The sequence below is a fragment of the Oculina patagonica genome, chromosome 11 (genome assembly GCF_052425735.1).
Source record: "Oculina patagonica isolate OP01 chromosome 11, crgOcupat, whole genome shotgun sequence".
NCBI lineage: Eukaryota > Metazoa > Cnidaria > Anthozoa > Scleractinia > Oculinidae > Oculina > Oculina patagonica.
Genome location: NC_135768.1, coordinates 8518813 through 8533751, shown reverse-complemented (window position 1 = coordinate 8533751; position 14939 = coordinate 8518813). Strand labels below are relative to the sequence as shown.

The 14939-nt window shown below is 39.2% G+C and overlaps 1 protein-coding gene across 1 annotated transcript; it reads right to left on the bottom strand.

Moving 5' to 3' along the window:
- Positions 1-1604: 1604 nt before the first annotated feature.
- Positions 1605-5537, bottom strand: LOC144630495 (uncharacterized). Its single transcript, XM_078488848.1, has one exon. It carries the CDS (start codon positions 5535-5537, stop codon positions 1794-1796), a length of 3744 nt encoding a protein of 1247 aa, XP_078344974.1. The 3' UTR covers positions 1605-1793.
- Between the last annotated feature and the right edge of the window lie 9402 nt (positions 5538-14939).

The window sequence follows — 14939 nt, the reverse complement described above, 5'->3', positions numbered from 1 at the left end:
TACAGGTTCGGTCTCTGCGCATACTCTAACGACGTAAAATACTAAGCAAGTGCTATATTTGGGAGCTTGTAAACGTAAGGTTGTCCTTACAATAAGCCCACGAACTTATTTTTGGGAAGGCTTACTTCGAGGGCTTTTTATTTTCATCATCATCATCATCATCATCATCATCATCGTCGTCGTCGTCGTCGTCATCATCATCATCTTTTTTTTGGAGGTGGGATATTTTCCGGTGGGAATGGCTTGTTTTCGGAATTTTACGATATTCGTACTGAATGACAGATAAAAATTTACAAGAAAATCATAACATTGTTTTAATAATGTTGTTATAATCATATTATTTACAATATTAACACAGAAAATGATGCACTTAAGTCCCCCTGTCTAGCATCTTTTGGGAAATTTCTAAAAACAGTTAACAATGAATTTCTTGATAAACATTTCTGATATGTACAATGAACTGTGCAATCTACCATGGGTGTAAGAATTTTCTTACCTTTGTATGAACTGTGAACAATAATGCAACTCGCAAAGAACTGAAAAACTCTGGCACCCACGGTTCTTAAAATGGTAGAAGAACACTCAAAGCGGAATTAAAGTTGAGTCACCTCATTTTCAGCGTTTTACATTCGCGGCCATGATACGCATGGAATACAATACCAATAATAGTTAAGAATAAAGGAAGAGGCAGCATGAATTTCCTAATACAGCTAAAAGTTACACGATTCGTTAAAATGTCTTCAAAACAAGAAACTAAATTATTTTCCAGTGATCGAAGCAAAACATTAACTATTGACCATTAGTGTTAAACGTCTGTTCGTTATAATCACGATTTAGACATAAGACGTTATAAGGTTTGTAAATGCTTCTCCATTCTGAATTTAAAACAAAAATTCTTTTTTTCCGTTTTTCTGCTAAGTTTCGAAAATGAAAGTTTAGTGAATGCAAAATTATAAAAACGTAATAAATTATAAGTGACATTTGTAATTCTAAAAGAAACCATGCAAATGCATTATTTGTTGTACTTTAAATATCTTCATTAAACTAAACAAGTAAAAAACTGCACAACTGGTGAACATTAACCATATCCAGACCGGGGGGGGAGGGCGGAAAGTGCCCGCGCTGACTTTGAACGCTAATAACTTTTTCAATATTCAACCAAACGCTGCCAAACTTTGCGACTTTATCAAACATTTATCTGGATTAATTTGCACCCACCATGGCAACGGCAATTTGACAGGCATGTTTTCCCAAATTTGTAATTTTCGTGTTTTTATTAATGAAAAATAACTTTAATACCATTTTTGCACTTTTTTACGGATTTTAAGCACAATTTTATTGATTTTGAGTACTTTGCAGTAATTTTGGGCGGTTTTCTGACGTTTTGGAAAAAATTCGAAATACAAGATGGCGGATCCAAGATGGCGGCTGTTTTGACATTATGAGGTAATTGTCACTTGTTGTGACGTCATCATCCCACGTGACGTGTACCAAAAGTTAGATTGTTGGACGTACTATATATCCTGTAAGTTTCATTGTGATTGCTGACATATTCTGGAAGTTACGGAGTGGGGCGGAATCCGACCCCCCCACCCCCCGGTCTAAAAAGATCCAAAAAAGCCCGGTCTTAATAGGTTTAAAAACAATCAATATTTGGTATCCATGTTTAGCAGCCCTCCTTTTTAGATAGCAAAGCACGATACAGAATTGACGCCAAAAGCGTACGACTGTTAAGCATGAATGACCGGAAGTAAGTCCCACCTTCCCTCCATCACGCTTGCGTTATAAACTTTTTATAACAAAATACAATCCGTCCTATTAACAATTTTTAACTTGCGGCATCTTCGTGCTACAAAAGGATGTTCCTCACCGTAAATCTTTTTCCTGATGGCCAGTGCCTTCTCGTGATATTCTTTTGCTTCATTGTACTGTCCGAGATAACGATTAACAAGTCCCAAATTGTTATAAATTGCTGCAACAGCTGCATGCTCCTCGCCATAAATCTTTTTCCTTATGACCAGTCCCTTCTCGTGATATTCTTTTGCTTCATTGTACTGTCTGAGATTACGATAAACAACTCCCAAGTTGTTATAAATTGCTGCTACATCTGTATGCTCCTCGCCGTAAATCTTTTTCTTGATGACCAGTGCCTTCTCGTGATATTCTTTTGCTTCACTGTACTGTCCGAGGTTACGATAAACAAGTCCCAAGTTGTTGTAAATTGCTGCTACATCTGTATGCTCTTCGCCGTAAATCTTTTTCTTAATGACAAGTGCCTTCTCGTGATAATCTTTTGCTGCATTGTACTGTCCGAGATTACAATAAACATTTCCCAAGTTGTTATAGCTCGTTGCTACATCAGCATGTTCCTCACCGTAAATCTTTTTCTTGACGAGCAAAGCCTTCTCGTGATATTCTTTTGCTTCATTGTACTGTCCGAGATCACGATAAACATTTCCAAAGTTGTTATAACTTGCTGCTACATCTGCATGTTCCTCGCCGTAAATCCTTTTCTCGATGACCAGAGCCTTCTCGTAGTATTCTTTTGCTTCATTGTACTGTCCGAGATCATGATAAGCAGCTCCCAAGTTTTTATGACTTGCTGCTACATCTGCATGTTCCTCGCCGTATATCTTTTTCCTGATGACCAGTCCCTTCTCGAGGTATTCTTTTGCTTCCTGGTATTGTCCGAGATGACGATAAACATCTCCCAAGTTGTTATAGCTTTTTGCTACATCTGCATGTTTCTCACCGTAAATCATTTTCCTCATGACGAGAGCCTTCTTATGGTATTCTTTTGCTTCATTGTACTGTCCGAGATCATGATAAACAGCACCCAAGTTTTTATAACTTGCTGCTATAGCTGCATGTTTCTCGCTGTAAATCTTTTTTCTGATGACCATTGCCTTCTCGAGGTATTCTTTTGCTTCATTGTACTGTCCGAGATCATGATAAACAGCTCCCAAGTTGTTATAGCTTGCTGCTACAGCTGCATGTTCCTCGCCGTAAATCTTTTTCCTGATTACCAGTGCCTTCTCGAGGTATTCTTTTGCTTCATTGTACTGTCCGAGATCATGACAAACAGCTCCCAAGTTGTTACAGCTTGCAGCTACAGCTGCATGTTCCTCGCCATAAATCTTTCTCCTGATGACAAGTCCCTTCTCGTGGTATTCTTTTCCTACATAGTACTGTCCGAGATTCACAGAAACAACTCCCAAGTTGTAATAACTTGCTGCTACATCTGCATGTTCCTCTCCGTAAATCTTTTTCCTAATGATCAGTGCCTTATCGTGGTGTGACACTGCTAATTCATACTGGCGTGACATCGATAGTGCGGTTCCATACACAGCCAAGGTATCTGCTTTTAATATGTCACTTTCTCTTGTGTTACTCATGTATTGGAAAAAATCACAGCCTGCTGCGGAAAAGAGACTAGCATTTGATGAATTGCTGAGGTCACAGCACACAGAAGCAGTCATGTGAAGCCACGAAACAACCTTGTCAGCGGAGATAAAGGATGTTAACTCCTTTACCAAAACATCCTTTGTACCACAATCTTGATAAAGAATCTCATGCAATGCTTTGCAATGGGCCGTAATTCTACGTTGCATTAAGCAAATGTACCTACTTTCAGTTAAACGATTTCTCAATGACATAGTAAGGGAGTGAAAAACCTGAATTGCCACAGATATACACTCTATTTTCTCTGTGAAGTCAACATCCAGTGTCAAAATTTTCTTGAGTGCTACATGAATAACGTTATGTACTCTTAAATAGTCAGGTATCCCATCTTCACTGTATAAGCAAGTAATCAAGGAGGATTTTAAAATCTTTGCCCTGATGAACTCTTCTGTCTGTCCCGAAGTGCGATGCTTGACAAAGTTAACAGCTGCCTCAACTGGGAGAGATTCGGAAGCACACAGTGAAAGAAAGAATAGTACCTGGCGATAAACTTCATCGCTTTCCAAAGCACTATTTATTGCCATTGTTATTGCAGTAGTCATCGTTTTTGAATACGCTAGATTCCCTCCAGGAAGAGGTTTTTTTGTCGCTTCATGATCGCCACGACCAAATGCCTCCATGAAGTTTGTCCAACTGTAATTTGGAGAACCATGACTCACAACCGTTTGTACATAAAATGCAGCGGCTGCTAAGGCAAGTGGTTGATACTCGAGAACCTCAGCAACAGTTTGAATTTGGTCGTCATTTGAAATTTGTGAAACTCGTTTCAGTAGCTCTACTGCGTCCTCCGGCTGCATTCCTGCGCTCAGGGACTCGTGGTAAGTATGAAGATCATTTGTAGGAATCGCACTGCTGTCTTGAATTGTAATCAGCACCTGACCGTGACCCCATTCTTCACTGGCAGTCTGAGGCAGATGGTTGCGAACCATAGACAGGTCGACAACGTTATCAGCAATTATTAACCACTCTGAGAAATGTTTAATCTTTGGCAAGATTAAATGTTGGAGTTGCTGGACTATTTCCTTGGGGCTGTTTACTTCGGAGGTCGTCAGGTTAGTTAAAGTGTATTCTGTAATTCCTAACTGTTTAGCCAGACTGATGTACGAGTCTCTCAGCGTTTCAAGGGTTTCTGCATTCAGGGTGGCAACAAATGTTAAGTCTTTGCTGTCGCGTGACCTTTTTGAAAAGACGTCTTGTCCAATTTGACGAGCAATTTGAGTTTTGCCACACCCAGGATTTCCAGACAAATAAATAGTACTAACTGCTCCATTACTTCCATCGTGAAGCTCTTGCATTTTTGACATAATCCTTGTGATGTCATTTGAACGTCTGACGATTTCGTGAGATGGCTTGAATGTGAGATCACAGAAAGACTCAACGTTGGACTTAATCTCTTGCGTAAGACACTCAACTTGTTCTTCTTTACTCTGCATGGTGTCTTGCGCGACTTCTAAATCAGTAGCAATGGCTTCAACTTGTTGTTCTTTTGACGTTGTTGTGTCTTGTGCGACTTGTAAATCAGATTTTGCTTTTTGCAATTCTGCTAGGAGATTAGCAGCATGTAGCTTTAAGTTATTCACATCTCTCGTGGGAAAGCTCGTTTGGTTTTTAACTGCCTCAATATCATTGACCGTAAGACTCAAAGAGTTGAACGCAAGCAGTACTCTTCTGACATAATTCTTGAACTCAGCATCTGTAAGTTCGGCTTCAGTAATGCAAGCTATGTTATTTCGGACCTGACGAAGATCATCGACTTCTTTTCTGATTGCGGTACTCAGGGTTGTGCCAATGCTATCTGAGAACAGGGTCGTAAAAAACAAACAACTACAGTCCCACTCTGCCGTGTTTCCATTCTGTATTGTCGTTAGATATCTTGCGTTCTTTGAACGGCTTTTTCGAGATTCGTTGTTGTAAAAGTCTAAACCATTCTTTGGCGTGTCTTTCCATTCTCCAAGCGTTGTTTTGTAACGGAAATCCCATTCTTGTTTGAATATTTTCCGAAGACCTTTGGGCACCAAGTTAAAGGCGATGTAACAAATTCGAAAATAGTTCAACTGTTCTGATGAGTATTCCATTGTCCTGCAAAAGTCCTGCAGTGAAAGTATATCCGGTCTTTAATGGTAGTTAGGAAAAAATTAATGCGTGTAAGAAAATGTGTGTTTAAACTACCACACTCACAGAATAAAAACAGCCCCTGATGCCGGTGGGGAGCAAAAATATCTGAAAGTAACAGTTATATAATATTATAGACTAGTCGCCTTGACTAGCCCTTAAAGTACCTATGCGGCTTAGCCTTTATATTAAAAGTGTTTTAAAATCGCATTGAAATAAAATTTGAAGTTGAAGTTGACAGTTTGCTTAGAGTTGCTTTTTGTCGGTAGTTTTAGTTGAAAACATATAATCGTATAGAAGATGAAGTATTCAACATGACACGAGCATGCGACAAAGAAAAATTCTGAGTCCCCGACGGGAATCGAAGCCATGGCCTCCCAGATACCGGTTGGGTGCTCTAACCAACTGAGCTACGAGAGACTCGTGGTGAGCTGGGTTATTTACTGGGTTGATATGAGACACGCGTCCTGCATACTGCTAGGATCAGCAATGTCGAAATCATCAAGTTTGTAGTAAATAATAAATATGGCAAATTATAAGCACGGTAATAAATAAAGAAGATGAAGTATTCAACATGACACGAGCATGGGACAAAGACAAAATCTGAGTCCCCGACGGGAATCGAACCCATGGCCTCCCAGATACCGTTTGGGCGCTCTAACCAACTGAGCTACGAATGACTCGTTGTGAGCTGGGCCAGTTTTTTGTTTCTTTGTCCCATGCTCGTGTCATGTTGAATACTTCATCTTCATTATTCATTACCGGGCTTAAAATTTACCATCTTCATTATTTACTACAAACTTGATGATTTCGACATTGCTGATCCTAGCAGTATGTAGGACGCGTGTCACATATCAACCTAGTAAATGGCCCAGCTCACAACGACTCTCTCGTAGCTCAGTTGGTTAGAGCGCCCAGCCGGTATCTGGGAGGCCATGGGTTCGTAATACGAAACCATAAGCAATAAGCAAGAGAAGCTAGTAAATGGACATGTTCATGTAAGTACCCCTATTTCCCTTTGATGGTCTTGCCGATTTAGGCTGTTTGGTTGCCTTCGTAGCAATCCCGGACCTCGGGGTAGCGGTATCACTTTGTTCTGAAACCACGAAAGTAAAGAAATTTATTCTGTCCGGCCAGGCTTTGTTAAATTAAGTAGAGAAACTCATGGAAATCAAATTTCGCATGATCCTCAAAATAAAAATCTTTGGTCTTCCTTTTTTCCTTTTTCATAACAACGTCGAGGCTGAAAAAAGGCCAACATTTAAGAACATCCTTAGAACGTCCCCAAGGCTGAAAGAAGTAAAGAATGAATTTTATTTTTTCTGTTTGTTGCGAGAGTCAAATACAGTCGAAGCTCTCGTAAGCGGACACCCTCGGGACGCGAAAAAAGTGTCCGCAACTGGAGCTGGCCGCTTATATTACGAGAATGGTTCTTCTAAGCGGCCACTAGAGCTGTAGGGGATAGATGGCCGCTTTCGGGAGCTTGCCCAGCTAACAAAATGGTATTATGCATGTTGGTGGTGTTTCGAAATGTAACCGGACGTGGATGACGACAAAACAAACACTAAAATATGGTACTGTAAATACAGAAAAATCATTGTGACGAACGGCGATGTGAAGTTGATTGATTAATTCAAGATACAGAGGTTTTTATATGATTTTCTTTGCGGTGTCCGCTTACGGGAGCTTAAAAACATAAAAAAGTCTAAGTCGTAATCTCGGAAAGTGTCCGCGGCCGCTTACGGGAATGTCCGCTTACGAGAATGTAAAAATACAGAGTTTGTATGGGAGTAAAAACGGGGTTTCTAACAAGGTGGCCGTAAGTAGAGCTGTCCGCTTACGAGAGTGTCCGTTAAGAGAGCTTTGACTGTATATGTACTAAATATCAAACAAATCAACCCTGTCAGGTCAAAAAACAGTCAAAATTGACTACATTTTCCCTTTATTTATATTATGGGTTGTTTCGGTCAAAAGTTTTTTTTTTCTGAAAGCCTGTTTCATAACCTTTCAAACGATATATGCTGACTTGTAAGGGATATTGTCATCACTCATTGGTGATGTGAACATGTAGATACCGCAATGCAATACCACTCTTTTAATTTTTTTTAAGAACATTCTTATAACATTTCAGGCTCAAATCTTCGAAAAAGTTACGACAAGCAACATGATTGCGGCGTTGAAATGCGATAGCGACACAATAAACGCTAAAAAAAGACAGCGACTTCATTGAAAGTTGTGCACTTATCAATGATAGCGAGAAATGGTGAGTAAATATACTATAAATATCGCATGAAAGTGAGTGCACGAAATCATTGCATTTCTGAAAGCTCAGATTTTCAAAATTTCCATGCTCCTACATAGCTAGGCTCGCTGTTCTTGATTAATTTTTACTAAGGCCCTTTGATCCTCTGTCAAAACAGATTTTAAAGCCAATCATAACCATCCTTCCGTTGTTTTAGAGGATGCAGAAGCATAAAGGGAAAAAGCGAAGCTTCGGTGGCATTTACCAGCACTGCGAGGAGCGACAGCGACATCTACAGCCGTTGATTATAGGTTACAACGGTCCTCAAAAGCATGTGATTTTGCAACACGTCTACACCCCTTGGAAGGCCTCACCAGACGGGAAAAGACACGAGTTTTCTACAGTTATTTTGCTGCAGAAATCACCGAAAGTTGTACCAAAAGTTCCATTGCAAAAAAGTTAACTCGCCAATTGTCTTTCCTCAGGCAAATGACATTTTTTAATATGTTAGAAAAGAACTTTGAAAATTCGAAGAAGGCAGATTCTCATTCTCGATCAAGAGACACACAGCATTCATCGAGCTTGTATTAGTGTCGCACTCGCAATTTTACGTGTTCTGAAATGTGTTTTCCCCTTATCCTCTCTTGGTTTGACCCTATTCAGACCGGGGGGGACTTTTGAGGCCCGCGCTGACTTTGAACGCTTATAACTTTTTCAAGATTCAACCAAACCCTGCCAAATTTTGCGAGTTGATCAAAAATTTATCTGGGAATAATTTGGAAGGATAGGAAGTTGTGTCAGGAACTTGACGTCACCATGCAAACGGCATTTTGATAGGCAATTTGTAATTTTCGTGTTTCTATTGGTGAAAATTAACTTAAATGCAATTAATTTTTACCTTTTCACGGTTTTTAAGCACAGTTTTATTGATTTTGTGTATTTGCAGACATTTTGGAAAAATTTTGAAATCCAAGATGGCGGATCCAAGATGGCGGCTGTTTTGACATCATGATGTAATTGTCAAGTGATCTGACGCCATCATCCCACGTGATTATGTGAATTATTGTTTTCAATCCGGTCAGTGAAAAATGCAGACTGCAGACCTGGGGTAAACGAAATATGAGTCACAAAGCCATTTTTCCCTGCCGGCTCCAAATTTGAAAGGAATCTACTCCAGACAACGCATCACACGAGCGATCGCGTAAATAAAATGGCGATAAATGTCATATAAAATAGATTTTATGCCGACACAAATTTGATCAAAAGCTATATTTAACTTTTTGATACAATTAAGGCATTTTAAAGATTGACATCACACATTGTCATCACAGCAAGGTCACGTTCAGCGATCAAATTACTCACCGCCACAGCTCTTTCAAGTGTTTTTAACTGGCGCAGATTAAACCTTTCCGCAGTTAAGTTATAAATAACGGCTTTACTTCGTTAACAAGTCGTTATTAAACACTATATAAAAAAAAATAAAAAGTACAAAACTTTTATGTTTATAGCGAGCGGTTAACTTGCCCGCGTTGCGTATTGCAGACGATCTGGTATTCTGTGACACGTGGGGCTGCAACGCAGAGTAGCGGTAAACAAATGACGTGAGTTCGTGTGCGTACAAAATTAATTTCCGAAAGGGCACGGGGCTGAAAGGGCTGTAAACCGTTCAGTTTCATCCAGTTTACAGGTGCAGAAGACTTACGTCTCACAAGGTCAAGTTTGTATAAAAAGTAAAATTTGAACACATTTGCCGCCAGTCCATTCATGTGTTCGCTCATTGGGAACTTTGTCTGACGTACATTCTTTCGAACTTTGGAGCGGGCGGGGAAAAGGCTTTGTGACTCTTATTTTGTTACTTTACCCTTGGTCTGCATTTACTGCTGGTCTGCAGTTTTCATTTTACCCTCAATCTGCATTTTAACCCCAGTTTGCAGTCTTTGTTTTACACTGACCGCTCAGAAAACTGATGACCGACGTGAAAACACGCACAACTGTTGACGTCGTGAAAAGACGCGCACGTGCGAACACGCCAAATAAGGAATTGGAATTATGCTAAATGCCAAATATAGATCGACAACAATACAAGCGCCCGCGAATTTTAGGAGTATAAAAGGCAATCGCTAGTCAGCGTCCCAGAAATCTTTCTTTTACCAACATTAGAGTTGCTCCCAGCGAACTGCGCTGATGCTTGTTCGCTGGTCGCAATGAGGATTATCGTTCTTTACGTACATTCAGGTGAACATGGTGGGGATGTGCCGCCCGCGTTTCCAAATCCAGACCCAATTTCAGACCAAAAATGTTTTCAGACCTGACCTTGAAAATAAACAAATTTTCACACTGGCTTTGTAGTACGTGATTAAGGTCGGGACACACTATGCGACAAGTCGCTCCGTGTGTACTGCTTACAAACAAGTCGCTGCGACATGGCGCTTGTTCGGCGCACAAACAGCGAATTTGGAAGAGTGGGAATGCGAACTAGTTTTCCATATTCAATATGGCTAAAATACATGACGCTCTCTCATTGGTTAATTCATATTTTGTCGCTGCGATTTGTCATGTCGCCGCGACGTGTTGCTGCGTGTTGCTCCGTGGCCGGCCTCAAAAGTGAATAGGTAAAATACATTTTATCTATTTCTCTTTATCTCTCACCAGTTACTCGCCCCGGTTGCTGGGAAGAAAAATAAGTTTGTAAGCTTTCGTGAACGTTCCCCCGATAATCATAACCAATTTCAGACCAAAATGTTCAAAATTTATATCCGTTTTCAGACCAAAACGGCTCAAAACCATACCCTTTGGGGGGGCGGCACAAACCTATAAACCTAATAGAGGGGAGTACCACCCCCCCCCCCGGCCCCGCGGCATCGGCACCGTTTGTCGGCAGTAAGTGACACTGAATCGATGCTGAATTATTTCTCTTCGCATTGCCAATAGATTCTTCCAATGCCAAGTTAACTTTGCTGAGATTATTAGAAATTTTTTTCCATGAAAAGGGCTTTTTTTCTTCATTTTTCCCCTAGTAATGGCAACCGTTCTGACTGGAAAGGATCGAACTGAAAACATATATGAATCTGTACGTGACCGCTTAACGAAACAAACTACGTAGGGATTCCAAACCGCGGTATGGAAAACGCCAAGTAATGTTCATTACTTGTTTTACATCTTAACTTGGACAGTATTTTAAGATCATTAAGTACTGTATACCTTTATTCTATAAATGTGCTCCTGAGAGCAAATAAAAGCAAATTTATTTTATGGAGTTGCTTTCAAATGACGCGTACGGCGACATGAGCTTGTAATTGTAATTGTAGCTTGCGACCCCACGAAGCGAGGTCATAATTTCAAAATAAAGTAGTCCCTAGCCAAATGGCCTCAAAAGCAAACATTTCATACCTGTTTCTATCGGTATATTTTATTTTAGGTCGTCAAAAGCTCCAAATCTTTTTGATTTTTAAACGGTTTTCTTTAGCGACAGAATCAAAACAATAACAAACGCTCCCATACCTGTCGACAGAGAGTCTTAAAGCAAATCTTTAAAGATAGCTAGCCTACAGATATCGATGTCACTTGCTATGACTTGTAATAATAATAAATAATAATAAATAATTTTTCAAGAGGAGGCTCCCGTCACATAGAGTGGTTTTCAGGCAGGTCCTCAAATCAAACTAATACAAAGTTAAAAATTGAGTTACAAAGGTAAAAATATAAAATTACAAGTATAATGTTCTAAAAATAAAAGAAAAATGTTCTAAAAATAAAAAGCTAACAGTATGTAATATGTAGTTGTATGTACTTACGTCCTGTGTTAAAGCTGAAAGCAATCTACAGTCTTTGAAACTGTGTCTCTGTTCCTTTGTTAATGTTCTAAAACCAAATGAAACTAAAAGTTATGTTCGAGTAATGAGTCATATCCGAACTGTCTACAACTTGAGTGACTTGTGATCACGCGATGCTTGTATCAACAAAAAGCTATTAAAAGGCCAATATCTGAAGTACCTGTCAAATATTCTGTTTGCTATATTTAGCTTTCTCCCCTTATCGGTCTTGTTTCAACCTTCGAAATGATTGACAACTTAGTCGACCTTAGTCCTGTCTGCTAGCTGAGTCATGATTCTATTTCGTCACAGGATGTGAGCGAGATAGCACCCAATGCAAATTTCTGCACGCGAAAGGAATAAGATTACTGAAAACGTGCTGCAACTTAAATACTGACCGGATTTCGAAGCTCATATTTTGAACAATACAATGCAGTTTCTGTAACAACAAAATAGTCCTCCTCTTAGCGCATATACAAACGTTCCATTTGAGTCATATAAAAGAAACCATATAACAGTTGTCGCTAAAGGCTAACACTTTTGTTTGAAGCTAGACAAACTGAAAGATATTTATTTTAAAGTTTGTCATAAAGTTTTAGTGCCACACCAAGACATCTCCTACCTAGTGCGAAGCATCTAGACATCTATACAGAAACGGAAAAAAAATCTGTTACGTATATAGTAACGATCATTCTGCAAACCTTATATATTCATTATGGCTGATGATGATGTTTGAAACATCGAAACATGTTCCGATAACTGAAAAGCGTTGTTGTGTTTTTAAAAATATTTGCAACCTAAGATATCAAGTAATGCGCATAGAGTTTCACTGGGTTTCACGTTCCGTGACCATTTACATGAGAATAAGAACTCAATCAGGAATGTGTAAACTGTTGTGTAACCACTCGATATATCATCATGACCATTTCGCAATCACTCGAGTACAAGGAGATATTCGGAACCCAATTGAAATCAAGCACGAGCACAAAGAGAATATTCGGAGCTAATTGAATTCCAGAATGATCACAAAAGGGATATTTGGGACAAATTGAATTTGAGAACGAATATACCGCGACGTTTGCGATGCTCTGTGTCAGTGATAATGCATTTGCTTCTAGTAGCGAAGTGGAGCGGAACTAGCTAGCCCAGAGAAGTTATTGAGAAGTGTATTTTTTAAAGCAAGAAAACGCTGAAGCTGCCCGACTGAAAACACCAGTGACTGACCAAACATCTGCAAAAGCTGCTGAGTATTTATGTGGACAAAGTAATAACAGAAATAGTAAACTACTTGCAAATCATGTAAGCGTGGGTCAATGTTACTATTTACGTCTAATGATTACGGCTTATAAAGTAAGAGCCTCCATTTTTAAGGGATTATTGCCTTTAAGAACACGAGAAATTGCAGACACTTCTATAAACACAGTTTATCTACTACTTAAAAAAACAGTTAAAAAATCACACAATTTTCGGGGGTAACAATGGGCTTTATTAACCGTGCAAATAGTCTCCAAACTCCCCCAAATTTTTTGACATTCAAATGCGAATACAGTCGCCTCTATTGCTCCCGCTACTACGTGCGACACGCGGCAACTGGGGTTAGGTTAGCTTCTGTCATTCGTTTCCTTTAATAGATAAAGCCGCTTTAACAAGGTGTTAATTGCATCAATGATTATCTGTGATTATCAATGATTTGCCGCATGAATGTACTCGTGCTGACTGTACTCACGCTTTATAAATAATGTTTGACCCTGTTCCAATTTACTGTCAATTTAAACGTTTTAGGTTTTGCAAAGTTTGTTCGTACGCGTATTGCTTCGGAATTGCGAAAAAGCGTGCTTCCGAGATAAATGAAGTAATTTGATTATCTCCTTTAGATCGGCACGAAAGTGTTTAAATTTTTGTTATCCCTTGTTGGCCCGGCGATTAGCTGTTGGTGTTTACGCTGTTTATAAAATTAACATCAGGATCGTCACTGTTTTACAAGCATTTCGCAAGCCGCTTTAATTTCTAAATAAACAATTGAAAAAACAGGGTTTTAAGTATAAACAGGCCTAAAAAGTGCGATCCTTCAGTGTGAACTGAAAATAAGCGTCAAACTATCACTATTACTTGTGCGTCAAACATTTTTGCAAGACAACAGGGCAAGATCGTGGAGATAAGGTTGTGGCCTACATAATTTGCAATGTACACACACACACACACGGTATTTTTAGGCGATGATGCGAAGTCTTTTGTCTTAAGTAATGGTTTCGTAGCGATCGGCCGACCAAATAGGACTGCGAACTAACTACCGTAAACGTCGAACGGAGATTAAGTTTAGCACAACAATAAATCGCCACGAAAAACGCCGAGTAAAATTCTTAGAAAGGACTTATACAAAATGTAAACGGAGGAGACAAATTATATTTGATGACTTCTATTAGATTCAGTAAAAAGACAACTTCTACAATTGGCCTGTGTAATTGGGTCGTAATTCAATTACAAGACCACGTTTGACCTCTGTCGCTAGAGAGAAGTATTTTTTATCAGGGATTACCAAATGTCACGCTACAAGATAACGCAACTTTTGTTTAGATCTTGTTGAACAGTCATTCAATACAGAAGTTGTCAGCTTCTTTTATTTAGTATGTTAATTTTTTGACAAATTTCCTTATTTAAGATCCCGTTAGGAAACGTCACCCTCTGCATGCACTGTGTGCCGTTTATTATATTGCTCACCATTAGAAGGCACATCCACGTTTTGAGAAATATTTTTTGGGAAAGATTACTGTATATGAGATATTATCGCCAAATACGTCGATTTTAAGAGCTATTTTTGCAGTGAAATAATTAAAAACCTTAAACTGGATAAGATTTATGACACGCATTCGACTCCTGATACCAAATTCCATTTCCAAAATTCAGAAAAAACTTAGAATTTGGAGTGGGTGGAGGGGAGATAAGTAACACAATTTTTGTAAAGGTACTATTTATACGCGCTGAAACAGACCTTATTGTGGTTTGTGACGTACGCAGCGGTAGCTGGCATGTTGCTTTGCATGCACGAGGGTTACGACTTTTAAATGTCATAATAACTTGCGTGGCGGATTAACTGGTGTTAGCCGAAGAACCGAAGACAGTTAACAATGTTGATACGTTATTCCAGGAGAACAACCGGACCCATTAGGGCCCTATTTCCTTTTTCTGGTCACCAGTCCACTTGACAATGTATCGATTTGTTAACAAGAAATACGATATTCACTTTTTCTTGGAAACGAAAGGTTTTAAGAATAACAAAGGTGCAAAGTACCTGAAAATTTTATTCTGTCCGG